At 37.5% G+C, this 17,772-nt stretch overlaps 2 protein-coding genes across 2 annotated transcripts; one reads left to right on the forward strand and one right to left on the reverse strand.

Annotated features, from left to right (window-relative positions):
- Positions 1-892: 892 nt before the first annotated feature.
- LOC121943336 (P2X purinoceptor 5-like) lies at positions 893-11,685 on the reverse strand. Its single transcript, XM_042486857.1, has 12 exons — positions 11,549-11,685; positions 10,620-10,770; positions 8,449-8,520; positions 6,100-6,175; positions 5,341-5,437; positions 4,150-4,230; positions 3,887-4,028; positions 2,511-2,647; positions 2,278-2,371; positions 1,571-1,636; positions 1,404-1,486; positions 893-1,025 (listed from the first exon to the last, which is right to left on the reverse strand). Exons 1-12 carry the CDS (start codon positions 11,683-11,685, stop codon positions 947-949), a joined length of 1,215 nt encoding a protein of 404 aa, XP_042342791.1. The 3' UTR covers positions 893-946.
- Positions 11,686-13,590: 1,905 nt separating this feature from the next.
- Positions 13,591-17,265, forward strand: LOC121943625. The gene is made up of 11 exons (XM_042487193.1): positions 13,591-13,651; positions 14,276-14,626; positions 14,823-14,924; positions 15,049-15,108; positions 15,586-15,642; positions 15,776-15,802; positions 15,965-16,150; positions 16,228-16,275; positions 16,353-16,412; positions 16,530-16,556; positions 16,640-17,265. The coding sequence occupies exons 1-11, from the start codon at positions 13,591-13,593 to the stop codon at positions 16,696-16,698; spliced, it is 1,038 nt and encodes a 345-aa protein (XP_042343127.1). The 3' UTR covers positions 16,699-17,265.
- The last annotated feature ends 507 nt before the right edge of the window (positions 17,266-17,772 follow it).

Below are 17,772 nucleotides of genomic sequence, written 5' to 3' on the forward strand. Positions count from 1 at the left end.
CTAACTTTGCTAAATGAAGCTTGCTCTGCTTTATTTTTGATCTGTTGATGCATTGCACAACACTGGAAACGTGGATTTAGAAAACAAATTCATTTCCCACTAGTGAGACAGAAAATATTGGATACATGTTATCCTGTGGGCTCTTATAGTTTAATGCAATTTTTTACAAACATAAATGACTCTTCAAGACTTCATGACTCTCTCTCTCAAAATAAGATGATGAATTCCATCAGTAATATGTGTAATAAACACTAAGCCACTGTGTGAGGCTTCTGTGGAGATATTTGTTCTAAACGATTATCTTTAAATTGCATCCATACAGTAAATAAACTAAAATAAAACAAGGTCTAAAATAAACTTTGTTATAATTAGGATATTAGCCATCATGCCTATTCATCTTTAGGCACCAAATGTGACCAACAAAGATGTCCTTTTATCCAGTCAGTACATCACAGTACATTATAATAACCACAACAACATTATGCTTTCCTAAAGATATGCAATTATGAATTTTGATAAAACTGTTTTTTTAAGATGAGATCTGAATGCAAGTCTTGAATGTCTTGAGTTTTGATATCTTGCTGATTTTCAACAATGTTTATCGATATAAAATATCTAAAATGTAACACAAAAGTATTTTTTAATAAAAATTTTAAAAAAGAATTGTAAAAGTTAAGCTTCAGTTAAAAGGGCCTGCATGACAATGTGACAAAGTTAACTCGTGTTTATTGTTTTCAATTAGTATTTTGATGTTATAAAAATAGAGTTATTAAATAGGCAAAATAAAGAGGCACCTTAAAACTGACTAATTCAACCATCGTACAAGAGGTCCACACCAGTACAGCGTAAGTCATACTGTTCCGATGTATGTCATTTTCTTATATTGGATTTGTTGTTATACCACAATATAAAGCTGGATACAAACTCATCTCACATGGTGAAAAGGCTAAAACGTCAGATTCTCCTGTTCTGTGGCACCGGGCCTGTCCTTCACGCAGTTGTCATCTGATGTTGAGTTCGCAATTCTGTGGAACAGAGACAGATTATTATTTATTTTTGCAGATCAGCCATGTGTCAAACTGTGTCAGCATTACACTCGCCAAGAACAGCCTCTGTTAAAATTCTCCACTGTTAAATCGGGGTGTCTTAAGGTCTGTTTTCCATATCATTAATATCCATCAAGATACCCTGAGAATTAGGCGTGGTTTGACATCACTGTTCACTTAAAAATAAAGGCTGACATGCAATAGACTGGCTGTTTGCAGTGAAACTGAAACATTAAAGACACATTAAGTATTATATCCTTAAAAAAAACAGTTGATTTTTGACTGATTCCTCTTCATGCTATCATTATGAATGACAAAGAAAACTCTGTATCTGTGCTTGTGCGTTGCATCTCCTACTTGGTGGCTTCAAATTTCCTCTCTCGATAAGAATCACCCTTCTTCAATATGTAGAGAAGGACCATGTCACAGAAGAAAGCTCCCTGTAAAATAAAGTTTTGTTCAGTGATGTGACTGTCACATATGCTAAAATACAAATGAAACAAATGATTATTTATGGTACTTACAGCACCCATTAAAGCCAGCCCTGAAGCAACATTGATGGCTGTTGGGATGATGCTGAACTTCCCAGCCTATGAATAATAGCAGAAGTGCAAGAAATGTGGTTAAAAAACAGATTGCAAAAATCATCGTAAAGGCTAAGTGTGTAGGATTAAGAGGCATCTATTGGCAGAAATGGTGTATAACATCGATGCCTATGTTTTTAATAGTTTATAACCAGTGAAATTTAAGAATCTTTATGTTTTTGTTACCATAGAATGAGTCGTTTGTATCTACACACGGAGTGGGTTCTCTTCCATCGAGTCCAGGCAAACCAATCACTAGCTCTAGACAGGACCGTTCGCATTATCACGTTCTCCTACACGATTAGTATTTGGGAGAAGTTTCAGTTCTACAACCTCATCACGAGATGACACTAAATCCTACACACTAGACCCTTTAAAAGCTTTAAAAAGGAATTAAGCAATTACTTTTATTTAAAAAATGTCTTTGAATGTGATGTAACTTTGATTTGTTAACAGAATTCGCAGTCCACCGAGACACAATAAAAAACAATAAGATATCTTAATCCTGTTATCTGGTATTTGCAGAAAATCGAACTATTATGTTCTAATGTGCTGTGTTTTGTTTTGATTGTTTAAATCATGTCAGGTTGTAATGCTTTGGCAGCACAGACAGTATTTCATGCTTTCAGCCTGTAAAAAGTACGTACCTTTCCGTGCACCATGACGGTAAATCGTACACCATAGACTTTGTATAGGGATCGATAGCTCTCATCAGCAGCATTTTGGAAATACCGACTGTGTCTGTTGCAGATAAAAGGGGAAAATAATAGAATAATAAATAATAATGTAATTGTAAACGATTATGATTACATTTTTGAAGATTAGAAATATTTGTCTGTGCTGCATAGACTAAGAGGGTGTCTGCAGTTGTGAGACTCACCTGAAGTTGAATCCTTTTGCGATGGTCGTGTTTAAAATGCTGATATCCAGACGATAAAAGTGATACTGTGGATGGCAGTGAGTGTAACCTTTGTCAAGGTCACAGTCCCACTCTATCATTATGCCAATGGAGCCACCCTGGGAAACACAATACATGTTGAATCATGGGGTGGGTGCCAGTGGTGACCCCAGACTTTTTTAGGTGGGGGACACTTATTGGTTTCTTACTTTCAATTAATATTGTCTGAGATGCATAGGCTAACACTTGTACAGTTAAGATTTTGAGTTCCACAACAATTCTGTTTTAATGTATTTTGTATCTATACATGTTTGACGTTTTGTAGTTCTTCAGCTAGACTAGTGTAATTCTCCGTAGAAAGTCAAATGTAAAGCTTTAGTTTGAAAGAGTAAATTGAATTTAAGAGACAAAAAAAATACTGAAAACAAACCTTCTCAAATGAAAGGAAGACTTTCAGATACCCACAGCACCAAATTTCATTTAGACATCTTAAGATGAGAGTTCAAGGGGCATCTTTGAAAGTGGCCAAAGTTTGCCTAAATTTTAAACGTTATTTAGCCCCAACGTACCCCATCTCTACACTACAGTCCTACAGGGCCAAAAGACATCCAAGCATCTCTCCTTCAACACACTGACACTCACTTCATAATGAGGCATGTAAAGGAAACGTAAAAAAATAACTTCTAATTTATCATATCAATGTTCTGCCCAGTTTATTAAAATTATTGATATGGAAATGTGCTCAGATAATGAAAAATAAGTCAACTGGCGTGTAGTCTAACTACCATGTGAACATTAGGGCAGCAACAACCCAACTTTTCCACTCCTATTGCAAATACTTTAAAACACAGAATCTGCTCATTCGGAGTACCGCTTCAGTACAAGCCCTTTCTTTTTCCCAAATTTAAAATATGTATTATCCATCCCCTGTTAAAAAAAAATCACTAACAGCTGTTGTTTAAAATCTTCCCATCACAATCAAGCAAGATCTCTGTACATCACTAGTGTGTCTTATATTTCAGGAGGCAACTTAATTCACTTTTCAGTGTTATTTTCTTGGAGGGAAACATTTTTTGTCACAATAATCCCTATGGTCATAATGCTGGGGACAGAAGAATCCTCTGATGTAAACAAACAACTGATTTATAATTGTTCATGTTGAAATGGCTGCTACATCATTACCTCGTCCTTTCCCCCTTTTGTGTTGGTGTATGCTTTACTATTCAAATATATCAACACTTGCTCTTGATACTTTATAGCTCCGATGTAGATGTGATGGTCCCTGGACTGTCTTTGGTTGTTCTGACAAGCGAAAAAGAAAACCAAATAAAATTTGAGTTGAAAAGAGCAAAACTTACAAATGTGGCCATGTCCTGAAAGTTGTGTCCGGCTCGTCTGGTGATGTCACCCAGGCGAAAGATGGGGCAGTAGGGGTGGAGCTCCTCGTCAAATCGGCATTTCTTCAAATAGGAGTCATCATGCGTTTCGAGAACATTGGACCTCAGAGTTAAGGAACGCAAAGTATTACAAAGTGTAAATGATTGTGTGCGACTGTACACTGCTGTTTGTAGTTAACCAAGCAGTACATGGAGAGTTTTGACCACAGGAGAAAAGGACTTACTTTGAAAAATTAAATTTTGAAAATTGGATGAAATTCTTGATGTAGATGGTGAAGTTTTCAGCGTGTGTCAGCAGAGCCCTTCTGTCAAAGAAAGCTAAGAATGTAACTTAGTTATTTGGTAAAACATGTTGAGGTTTTTCAGTGCAGAGGGGTTGTTAACTGGTGGAATGGATATACAGACAGCTGAGTGGACCTTCCCATTCACATAAAATTTCCTCTCAAACCAGTCAGACCAGCCACGGAAGTTCAGCCTGAACAGATGCAATGTAACTAAAAGGCCGATGCCAAGCCGCTGAGTAGATTGAAATGCAGCTCAACGGTTATAAGAACCACTACAAAACGGTGTTGCTTGTCATAGGGCTTAATAGATGTATGACGACACAGCCTGGTTAACATTGAAGGGTAACAGGTCAAAAAATCAAAATACTGGGCTTCTACAGATATGTTCACAAACATTTGGCACATTTTACTGTCTAAATAACTGTAACATTAAATGTTCACAGTTATTAAATTGAAGACAAATGCTTTTCTTTGACATATGGCCCCGTTACGCATATGCCACTATGACTTCAGGGTGATTTCTGCTGTTTTTAATGTATTTCCTTGGTTTGGCCAATGTGTGACCATGATTTTACTTTTTATTTGCATCCTGTTTACATACACACACACACACACACACACACACACACTATGTGTATCCTACGTGAGCAAATGCATGTGTGGTGTACACAAGGGAGCAATACAGGCTTAAATGCTTGACCCCTACAGTGAGGGGATCTATTTTCCTGTGGGGGACATTTTGCAGGCGTGGTTTGGGCCAACTTGTCCAGAGAAAGGTCACTGCAAATAAATATGAAGTTTTTCTTAATGATCGCCTTTAACCTATGATGAAACATTTCTATCCTGATAGGAGTGGTCTCTTCCAGGATGACAACCCCTAAAACCATAAGATGCAAGGGTTCACTTATGAAAATGTTGTGAATCATATGCTGTAGCTTTCACAGTCACCACATTGCAACCCTGTCAAGAACCAATGAGAGATGTTTTATCTTACTGTTCAACAACACTCTCAACCACCGTCATCAATAAATCAAATCAGGTATTATTTTTTGGAAGAATGATGTTCATCCCTGCAGCAGGCACACTGTTATATAAATGTGAGAGTTTTCATGTGACTGAGATGCTCCTTACTGTGGTTTGAATTGTTTTTCAATGGGACACCAGCCGTAGATTTCACAGGTACCAGTGGAGTTTTCATCTGTTCTTAAGCATCGGCCACTCTTCATTCCTTCAGAAAAACACCAAATGAAGAGTCAGATAACTTACCACATGTAAACAGACATTTGAAAGTCAGATGCAAAGGCATTGTTTTTACATAATTAATCAATATGAATTCTGCACTTTTTTTTTTTCAAATTTCAGGTTAGTGGCATCAGCAAATACAGACAGTAATTAATCACAACTTAGAATGTTTTTTGTGTTTTCTATTGTTTTACACTCACTTTCATTTATATGAAAAAATACTGTAATAAAAAACAAAAAAGAATGTCATGTTTGAATCCAAATATATTTTCTTAATGACACTATAGCCAACTAATGCCAAATTAATGGTGGCTTAAAATTGGATGTGTTTTTTTTCTGAAGGGGCCCTGACACACCAAGCTGATGGTTGGCATTAATGTTTAGCCATTGGTGAGCATCTGTCACTCACAAAGGTCCAGCACCTGTGGAACTACGATTTTTTTCTGAAATTTAAAGGGGGTGAATTGGTGTAGGAAATGGCAGAGTTTACTGATAAGAGAAATCACTAAGACTGGCAGTTCATCCCAGCACATCAGAAGAAAAACAAAGTGAGAAAGGTAAACAAAGGGCTAAAGTCAAGAGGGAATGAGATCAAAACAACATTTTGGCTTCTGCCACTAGTACTTCTATGTCAGTCTGGTGTGTTACCGTGACCAGCCTCTACCATCTTCCCTTCTTCACAGTCCCCATCATCTTGACAGTGGCCATCCAGCACTTTCAGGCTCTGAGAACAAACGCCACAGAAAAATATGGCAAAAGTTCAAGGTATATTTAACCATAAACAGATCAGTTTTACACAACTCGCAAACAAGGCTCATAGCTATGGAAGCCCACTTTGTCTTGGAATGGGAAAAAAATACATAATTTACATAATTTACTATCTTATAGTTTTGTCTTAATGTCACAAAACTCTGACTCACCTCCTTATTTTTTACTTCATATGACATACTTATGACTTAGTATTTAATTATTTTGACTTAATAGCTCCTACTATTGACTGTGTATTTAATCTCTTATAGTGCAGATTTAATATCATGTCATTTTGTCTCAATATCTTATCACTTGACTTAATATTATTATTCTACTTTATTTTACATTTATGGTGTAAAGCAGGTATGGGCTCACATATATGTCACATATATGCTCCTTTAAAGAATAAATTGGAAATTAAATATAATGAAAAGGTATGAAATCCAAACATTCACAGATTATGTGACCAACACATACTAATACGGTTAGACAACAAGGTCAGCTTACACTCTATTTACAACAGTTGAGTCTTGTTAGTATCCAAGGATGCTTTCAAATGAAGATAAGAGGTTTCTGTTTTCTAGCAACACCACTAACATGAAAGTATAAATGTAGTTAGGGGTTGATTTTGGACATGGTATTCATGGCTCCAGCTCAAGTGTGGCAGCCTGTCAGGCGCGGGAAGCACTCTAACTGGTGAAAGTTGAAATGTATACAAGAGCAGTGTTTTATTGTTGCGTGGTGCTTTTACAGGCTTGCTGTTCTTCTTGGCTGATGCGTTGAGGCAGGAGACCAAGACTGGCTGAGTTTACATACCAGGAACCCTCTGGAAATTTAGCTGAGAGAAATGATGAGCAGCATAACAGGCTCACACTCATAGAAAGAAGAGGGAGGTGTCAGCCTTTGCTAAAAGTTAAAAGTCTTCTTTAGTGACTAAGTGCTGTGAAGGAAATGCAGACCAGTGCTCTCCTGGCCGTCATTGGCTGTGCCACCATATGAGCCACCAGAAATCAGGTGGGGGACTACAGATTAGTCATAGTCCATCTGACTGTCTGTCATGGCTATCATTCATTGTGCACAATGATTGTTGACTAATTCACAACTTTCTAAATGACAGTGATTTTAGGGGGTACAAAAGTCTCTTTCATCCTGGCATTTTAAAGATTGCACTGATTTGTGTTGCTCTTTGTAGCTGATTGGCTAACTATTAATCGAGAGATGACAGGCTTATCTGAAATGAAAAAAAATATCAGATAAAGGAATCTGATGGCAGCAAAGTTTCAGTTTATTTTAATTTTATTTTATTTCTTTATTTTTTTTCATTTCCAGCTCCTTTCTAACCTCAGTGGCCCGCTGTATCTTTGAAACATGGCCGGCTTAAATAGTTTCCAAATGATGAGACGTCAAACAGTGGAAAGTAAACAAAGTAGCCTTAAAATAAACACAGTTAGTCTCAGACACCTCGATACTGTAAGCCAAACAGTGTCTTGCAGAGGGAACACAGTGTCTAAACAGCACATCATGCCCTCCAGCAAGCTGATGCTCTCAACTGAAAATTCATCAGTATCCTAACCTTAAACATAAACCTGTTTGTCCAGCAATTAAATGCATCCTGGTGACAATAACAACTGCCAGACAGATGCAATAGAAACGATAAGTGAAAGCATGGCCAAAAAACAACAGCACCAAAACTTTACCTATATTAACTTGAAGTTTTTGGTGCTTCTATTGATGACAGCGAACCTGAAAACTTCAAGTTCTTTGAAGTACTGTAGGAAAATTCAGCTGTCAATTTTTTTAAATCTTAAAACAACCTCTGTTTAACTATGGGTGGAGGGACTGTTTAATACACAGCCAACACGACAAAGAGCAAAGGGCCTTACTGTCAAACCTTGAGTGAAATATGAACACTGTAAAAGGACAGAAACTTTTTCACTCACTCAAGATATTGTTTAAAAATATATTTCAGCCAAAATAAAGGGTGTTTTTTCTGAACAAAGGTCTGTTAAGACCAACTGTTGTCATTTTAACTTGATGGTTTCTGTGTTCAGATTCTCCATCAATTGACAGTAAAAGGAAAAACCCTCACACAATATAGTATCCTTATCAAAAAACATTGTGCTTATCATATATGAGTGCATTCTGATTAGAAATCCACCATTTCAATATACATAATACTTCTTTTTTTGTATTTGGAGCATAATTTGGTTCTGAATGGGTTAAGTCAACTCTACAAGACATTCTTACCTCAGCACAGTGTCCCATCTTCTGCTTTGGTGTCTCTAAGAAATTGGTTACAACAAACAGAACAGCTTCACCCTAGATGTGAAGGAAACACTGTAAATTAGGGGACGACCAATATTGGTTTTTCAGGGCAGATACCAATACTGATTATTAGTACTAAATGAGACCGATAACCGATGTTTGAAACCAATATGCATTTACAGTAAAAATGAAAATATTTCTTTCGCAATTTAGAATTAGGAATATAACACATTTCAACACAAAACAATGTTTTTATGACTTAAGCAAATGTTTAATCAAAACTGAAATTTTCAACATCATATACAGCATGTTCCCAGGAACTTTTTTTATGTCGTTCAATGAAAATTTAAAATGGAAAATGGTAAATGGACTGTAATTGTATATCACTTTCCTAGTCTTTTCGACCACTCATAGAGCTTTCACAGGACATGTAACATTCACCCATTCACACACACATTCACACAGTGGTGGCAGAGGCTACCGTACAAGGTGCCACCTACTAAGTAGTATCCATTCATACGCATGCACACTCCGATGACATGCCAACTGGAGCCATCAGTATCTTGCCCAAGGATACTACTAGGATATTGCTCGGAGGAGCCAGGGATTGAACTGTTGACCTTCAAATTGGAGGTCGACCCTCTGAGCCACAGCCTCTGAGCCTTTCCCTGGTGTTGGTTGAGCGTAATACGCACACTTTGTCATTAATTAATTTTATCAGCAATCATTAAAATAAAACGCCAATACAGATCATCAGCAAAATGCCAAATATTGGCTCCGATAATCGGCCAGGCCAATAATCTGTCGCAGCCCTCTGTGAATTGGTCTTCTTGTTGACATCATAACATGATGACCCCTGTGCTGCCTCCCTACCTCCTTCCCCAGCCTTAGACGGTCTAGCGGCAGAGGTCTTCAGTGTGTTCCTGCCTCAGGCCATCACCTGACCCTGCTCCCGCCTGCAGACCTGTTTCTGTTAGTATGTAAACTACACACTCTACCTGACACTTTCAGTCCACCTGTGTTGTCATAGTATCCAGCTATTCCTCTCTGTAACCTGTTTTTTGTTGATTTAAACCTGCCTGTGTCTCCTCTTGTCTAACTCTCAGCATGACAGAGAGCAATTCCCCAAATGTCTAGCTTCTCCTTTAACTCAATCAGTCCATCCTGAGAGACTGCCTGCCTGTTTCATTCATTTAATTCAGGCTCACATAAGGAACAAATGCCTAAAAAGATTGTTTTGTTAGCTGCTTACCGGAAAACTTCAAATAATACCCTGGGCTATTATTTGCTTACATCATTGACCTCAACAGGCTTTTATTTGGGACCGGCATGTACATCGGACACACAAAACTGTAGCTCAGCAAAGATGAGAAATTCAATCAAATTATTTATTTAACCCTTTGAAACCTAAGCAAACTGGTGTTATTAATGTACTAATTTGTTTTAAAAACATGGAAAGACAGTAACAAGCAACAAAAGAAGAACTGACCCAAGTTCAAGAAAATTACCTGAAAATTTTCCAAAAAGCCTTTTAAAAGAAAACGAGGAAGTTAAACAAAAAACACAGTGAGAAGAGACCTGAAAAAAACATCTTAAAAATTATAATTCAGTAAAATAATTTTAAATATATGATCATGATAATTTTGAATATAGTTAACTTGACTCTTTCTTACCTTTTTAAAAAATAGTCTTCTACATCTACTAATCTCTTTTTTTGCATCTCTCTTGTTTGCTATGCTGATAATACCATCGTCTTTGGCGCTCATGGTTTCAGTAAAATTAACAGAATTATTGAATTGTGAGTAGCATGTCCATTTTGACAAACGTTTTAACATATATACATATCATGTTCATGATCTAAGCAGCTAACTGAGGTTATCTCCAGCTGGTAGCACAACAACCCGATTATATACATATAAAGAATTTCTATAAAAATGACCTGCATAGCAACCAGACCGGGCTTCTAATTGATACCAGCTTTTATTTATCAAAATGTGTGGCCATATCAGGCTTGTAATAAGCACTGGGCATTGAAGTATGGGGTTAGCTTTTATTTTAAGTTTTATGGTAATTTTGCCACTAACATGTGCTTGTCTTTCACCCAGTTTCTATGTATGCACATATTGGTGTGGCTGTGGTGTAAATGCTTTCACCTGTGGTGGGATGACGTAGTCCTCTGGTCCCCACACCAGCAGACCAGACTCGGTGTTGTTGGTCACTGAGACTCCCTTCAGTTTAGTTATAACAGAGCTCTGGATGGCCTCGTCTGTCTCCTGGTAGCCTTTCTTGATCACAAAAACCCACCTGTGGGTGAGAGGAAAAATATAAGAGCTAAAAGACATTGTTTAGCATGTGATTTTTATTCTTTCACTGTTTGTTTTTAATATGTAGGTAAATACGCACTATGTGTTGTCATTCAGCAATAACAATACAGTCACTTATTTAGCTGCATGTTTAAATTTCTATGGTGTCTCTAGGCCCATAAACAATATACTTAAATGGAGTTAAAAGGATTTTTATAATATTTTTGAGCACAGGACTACTGTACACTGTTACAGAAAAACTATACTGTATGGCCTTTTGTTTTTCACACATATTGACTGCATTTGATGCATGTTTCTTAAGATTTTTATTTTTATTTTAAATACATCAAATAACCTTACCATATCAGGCTTACTACAGCTTTTTAATTTATGGGTTTGCTACAGGGCACTGAACAGGCCACAAGAGTACTCTGACCACTGTCCTACTACAGCAATGACTGAAAACTTAAAAGTTTAGTTTTCTTTATCAAGCCTTTGAATCATTACCACGATCAACCTGCAAACTTAATAATACAGGCTCATTATACAGTCCAGCACATTTATGCAAGTTGCTGCATTTCAGTTTTTTAGGCTATTTATTTAAATGATATAGGCTTACCTAAAGTATGATTATGGTCAATATAGGCTACATACATTCCTGTATTAATATTGAATTTTATGTCTGAAAGGGATTTACAATTATATGCTTAGGTTAACGTATTTTATACTGTTTATAACGTGAAATGTGGTTATAAAACTGTAAAAGCCACCTGACTTACCCTATAATGTAACCGATGATGGTTAACTGAATAAGTCTGTACAAAACTCCAACTGTCTTATTATTGGCGACAATGTATTTTTCCGTTTTGTAGTCGAATAAGGAGAGGAAGCGTCCTTTGAAAAAGCTCCCGGCCATCCTGCGGCTGTCTGCGGACACTGAGGTGTCAGCGCATAATGAGTGGCTCAGTGATCTACACTAAGAGTCCACACACATAGCAAGAGTCTCCTCTCACATACTGCCTGCGGACACACACTTCCCCCCACTGCGCGGCCCTCATCGCCCTGCCACCCCCCAAACACACACCGCCCACCACCGGCGTCAAGACACCGTAAACCGGCACCATATCCGGGTGGGACTTTCAAAATAATACTTCTAATGAGGACTGTAACAACTAATATTCTCTTCGAAACACCATGTTGGAGTGAGCAAGCTCATTTGACGTCATTTATTAGACAACAATAATAAGCGACAGCAGATTATGTTTTTTTTTGGTTCATCTAATGTTTTCTTAGTAGTTAAAAAGTAGTAGTTAATATTAGTATTAGTAGTCAATAATTCAGCAACCGCAGGAAGTGACAGCTGTTGCCAAGCAACACAAACATTTTCCTGCAAACTGGTGTTAGCTAAGTCCACGTGTTACTGCAGACCAAGAGTTACAGACTGTTGTATATTATATGTCCCTCTTGAGTTGTAAGTATCCATTACCGGCTCATAACTGCAGTCTCCCTCACTCCAGCTCCCAGGCATGCACGAGCCCCGAAAAGAGTGGAAGCTCCGCCCACTTCTCACACCTGTGCTGAGCTGTAGCTTCCTGAGGTAAAGAGGCAAAGATGCTCTGTTTCTGTTTCTCCATTTTCTCTCTCCTTTTCCCAGTATGCCAGGTAAATTTGGAAAGTTCTAGCATCTACAGAGAGGAAATAAAATGTATCTTTTTCTATGATCTACTGTTACCTGATCATCTGCCGGCTGTCCTGGAAACATTGACATACAAAGTTAAGAATTTTTAGTTATTCTGTAAAGTTTATGTAGCCTACACTAACATAAAACACTAGACTAACAATTTAAACATAGTCGGCCTATTCCTGAAGTATTTGACATGATTACTATGGGGTGCTCAGGGACATGACTGTCCTAAAAAGTGCAGTTGGTTGCTGATGCTGAGAGCAGTAAGATGATATCTGTTTGAAGGTTTTAAGGTGAGCTTTCTCAAAGCTGAGCAGCACCCTGTGCAGAGACATGCGACCTCCTTCCTTCCCGTGGTCGCAGACCTCATAGGCCAAACATATCATGAGAAAGGAATAGTGAAACGAGCAAGAGTTTCCTGTGAAATACAGCACAAAGCACAAAGTGGAAAATGAGGCAACTGATCGCTCTGTGTTGGCATGTTCATGTTTCAGGTGGTCAAGGTCAATTTAAATGGAACGTTATAAGAAATTTAAATTTAACATGAACCAATGTCAACATTTTCCACCTTATACTGAAGCACTGCAAAGTGGATTCACGAACATTGATATTTCTATTTAATCAAAAGTTCTTTTGAAATGTATTTAGTGGTTATCTGGGACTAACAGACTCACAGTGATGTGCAGAATGTGGCTTTGCCTTTAAAAGCCCAGATTTTACTTACGGTAAACATATAAAAATGTGCTTCTTTTGCTTTAATTAGCCTTGGTGATGAACATTTTTCTTTAACTTTACGTGTCACCACAACACCCCCTTCTCAACACCCCCATCAACAGGAAGTGGTCTGGGAGGGGACAGTCATATCAGACTTTTGTCCCACATTCATCCACTGCACATGTTCATCATATAAAATATATATAGTTACTGGTTGATTTTAATATTTGACATGCTCACCTTATAATTTGAAAAAAGAAAAAAAACCCATTTGTGTCAAATATTTTGGCTGTCGTTCATGTGAAACTGAAAGTCAGCAGAACACTTGAACTGCGATGGTCTTGTGGTTTTGTCCCATGATGCTTAGAGGCATGAGCGTACAGCATCGCCACATTGATGCTCACACCATACAAGATGCCGACAATGAATGTGGACTGGTGGATTTTCCTGTTAGCGCTGTGCTTTATTTGTGTGTCGTCGAATGGTGAGTCCTTTTTGTGACAATATAGAAGGAAATCAATATTAATATAAAAACATTCATGAATAAAAATTCACCTCTTTTGCTATATTAAGTGTTTGATCTTTTAATTCATTATTCAGTCAATTTAAGTTATCTTTAAAAAAACGCTATATTTTCGATACATAGTAGATTATGATATTAATATATTTTAAAATATTTAATTATATGTAAACAGGTATCATATTCTTTATCCTCTTTAATACATTCTGTATATTAATAAACCTATAATCTTATATGGCTAATGGCTAATTTATAATAATCCATGGGCGAAGCTAAGCTTTTTTTGTGTTATGGGCTATATTTGTTTTCAATTAGTGTCTTAATTGAACTTACTTTTTTTTTTTTTTTTTTTTTAATTTTTTAAATTCTTTTCTGCCTCATTTTCCTTTAATACTGTTATTCTGTTACATTCAATCAATTTACTCTCAACCTTGATCATTAATTTCAAATTCAATTCAATTTCATTAATTTCTATTTTGAATATTTGTAGTAATATCGAGTTTTTCTACTGTTTTCACTCTTGGTTATTTGAGTATAGCGCGGCCAAAAACTCGACACTTGTTCTTGTATTTCTTTCTTCCGGTTAAGGAAAGCCAAACTTTGAGAACTCTTGTAAGCTGCATTTGGATGATTGTGAGACAAGCACACTCAGCGCTCCGCTTGGCTCCTCTGTTCTCCTCCAATGCATCTTTTCAAAAAGTAGCCTCAGCTGGGTGTCATGGGCCCAAACTGGGGTGGACATTGTCCAGCTCTCATCTGAAGGTCGCATTAAGTTCTTGGACCACAGGTATGGTCGGGTGAAAGCCTTTCCAAACCAGGGCTCAGAGCGCAACTACTCCATCTGCATCGATGAGCTGAGCAGCTCTGACCTGGGGTGTTACCGCTGTGAGCAGGGGCACGACTGTCTTCAAGTGGAGCTGGTTGCTGAAGCTGAAAGTGGTGAGAGGATTTCTGTTTGAAAGTTTAAGGGAGAGCTTTCATAATGCTGAGCAGCAGCCTTTGCAGACAGACACGTGTGGCCTCCTTCTTTCCCCTGGCCACAAACCTCATAGGCCAAACACATAGGAGAGGACAAGTGAATAAGCAAGAGTTTCCTGTGAAATACATCTTTGTAAAACCACAACCTATCATGCAGGTGCAGTGAGCAAAGAGATGAAGCTACTGATTTACATCTTTGTCGGCGTGGCTGCTTTTATCCTGCTGAGCATTGGTGGCTACTGCTGCATCAAGTGCATAAGTGAGTAGGCCGCTTGCCCAGTCTGGCACTCTCCCACCACACATGACAGAAGAAAAGTGAGCAGTTTGTTTGCTTCTTTGATGAATCGATGGGCTGGCTATTTATAGAAACCTTTCTGTTTCAGTGTGCTGTAAAAAGAAAGCAACGGACAATGCAAACAACCCTGAAGGTGCAGGAACTGAGGGTAAGCAATTATTTCACAATTCAGCTTTACATATGAACCATCTACTGTAGGATGTTGCTTGGTACACAGTCAGTTTTACATTAAGGCATAGTGATAAACAGTACAGGATGTTATAAAGAGTCTCATCTCTTAAAGGTTATTTAAAGGGACAAATAACCCAAATCAAAACTACATATTTTTCCTCTTACTTGTAGTGCTATGCATAAATCTAGATTGTTTTGGTGCGTGTTGAAAATATTGTCCATAGAGATGTCTGCATTCTGTCTAATACAATGGAAAACTTTGAAGAGCCAGGCTTTTTCCCTGTTTTTAGTCTTTGTGCTAAGCTTAGCTGCTAGCTGTAGCCTTATATTTACCATACTGATATCAGAGTGGTATTGATAATCTCATCTAACTCTTGGCAAAAATGCAAACAAGCACTTTTCCCAAAATGTGTAACTGTTCCTTTAAGTTGCTTCATATAATGTCATACTGCAGGTGCCAGTGCTGCACCCGAGAAGCCGGGCAGAGTGCCAGTAGATCAACAGCAGAGAGGTAATTTTTCTCAATAACAGCATATCACACACACTGTAACTTGGATACTGTATGTGATGCATAAGTAATATTTCTGTTATGTTTTCTTGACAAGAAATCTGTGTCACTGTACACGTTTCTTCTTTTCTTACAGGAGCGGGCAATGATAATCTCGTTTATGGTGCGTTCACACAGCTCTTACTCTTTCTTTAAACTTTTCAGTTCACGTCATTTATTGATTAACCCAGTTTAAAAGCCAATGTCTTTTTGTCACGTACAATATCACCATTTTCTGAGTCAATATTTTCTAAACTAATCCCTTCTTCTTTTTTTTAAACATCAGAAAATGATGACCAAGACCCATCCAACCAGCAAAATGACCTCAGGAGAAATTATTGCAGTCCACTACCAGAAGATCTGCCTGATCCCAACACGACTCATGCCAATCAGAGCACCAGTGGGATTTACCCGAATTTGGATCAGTTTGAGAGGAAGGAAAGTCAGAGAACAAAACAGAGATTTCATAGAGGTGCGTTCAGTTCAATTAGTTTGTATTACTGGTGACATGACAAACTGGAGTAACTCTGCTTTCTCTCACCTCTCCAGAGCTCTTCAACAGATTACGGCAAGCAAGTTTCAGTCGGCATTATTATGGTAATGTGAGCGTCTTTTAATTTATTACATTATTTCAATGCTGTCAGGAATTTCACTCATTCATTTTCATTACACAGTTAACCGAGATAATTTCAAGCAACAAGCCATGTCAACTCAGGCAGAGAATCATCACAGAGGTATTTGATGTGATTTATCTTGTGTCATCTGTCAGATTGATTTGCCTATGTTTTACAATGCGTAGCCTGATGCAATAAATAAATAAAAATTTAATTATTTACTGACATGTTTTGCAGCCGGAAGAAAGAAGAAAGCCAAAGAAAGTGAGTGCTGACTTCCATCTGTGGACAAGTTCAAGATGATTTATTCCAATGCACTCAACTGCTCTTACATCTTTCACTGCCAGATCATGAATTCAAAAATCCAATTTACAACAGGAGCATGGACCAGCTCAACCACCTCTAGAGAACCAAGGAGGATTTAAATAGTTGTCAAGACCTTTCCAGTCTCACCATTCTCTTCAATGATAGTAATTAATTTTTCATTTTACATATTAAACTTGATACATGTCTTAATGTGTTTGTTTTCTGTGTGAAGGGATGATGTATTTTTGCAGGCCAGTCAGCCTTTCAAAGTACTTACAGACAGTTAAGGGTCCAGTATTTGGGATTTAGCAAAATACATTGGCAGAAATGGAGTATTTTAGAATATTTATGTTTCCTTTAGTGTACAATCACCTGAAAATAAGAATCGTATCTACAGTCCTCGTTTATGGGGACTGCCATGTTACGATTTGATCTACATTTTAACCCAGCATGTTGCATTGCCATGTTTCTACAGTTGCCAAGAACAGACAAACCAAATACTAGCTTGAGATAGGGCCATTAGATTCATGTTTTCGGGCCAGCCACTGTAGTTTCCCATCTGCAATGAGCAGCATCGAAGTTGTACTGATTTGTAAACTGCTTTATTAAGTGATTTATCAGATTTAATCATTTTGTAATTAATTTTACCTTCATATCTTATCTCTTTACTCCTAAATCTGTATCTTTTATTATGTTTTTATATTTTATTGTTATGTAAAGCACTTTGAATTGCCCTGTGCTATACAAATAAAGCTGCCTTGCCTTGCCTTTTTTTGTCTTTTTTTTTAGAGAGGATGAGACCTCTGTGGACAATGCAGCTCACAGAAAAAACTTCCAGAACACTAAACACTGGAGAAATTTCTTGCTGCTGGTTGCAATTTCCAATCCTCACCACTAGATGTCACTAAATACCTCTAACTCATACACAAAAATAAGCAGCAAGCACAGCAATGAATTTAGAATAATATAAAAAGACAAAAAAACTTGGTAAAAATCATTATTATAAAATAATCATCATCAGTACAAAACTTTTGTGTGTCACCATTAAAGTCAAGAGCCTTTCATGTCTTTTTTTAACCACTTACTGATGGTTTGGAGTCTCAGGTTGTCCAACGAGATTTTTCACTGTTGGGGGATACAGAGACACACATATCCCTCATCCTGCAACTCTGAG

This window comes from Plectropomus leopardus, chromosome 5 (assembly GCF_008729295.1).
Source record: "Plectropomus leopardus isolate mb chromosome 5, YSFRI_Pleo_2.0, whole genome shotgun sequence".
NCBI lineage: Eukaryota > Metazoa > Chordata > Actinopteri > Perciformes > Serranidae > Plectropomus > Plectropomus leopardus.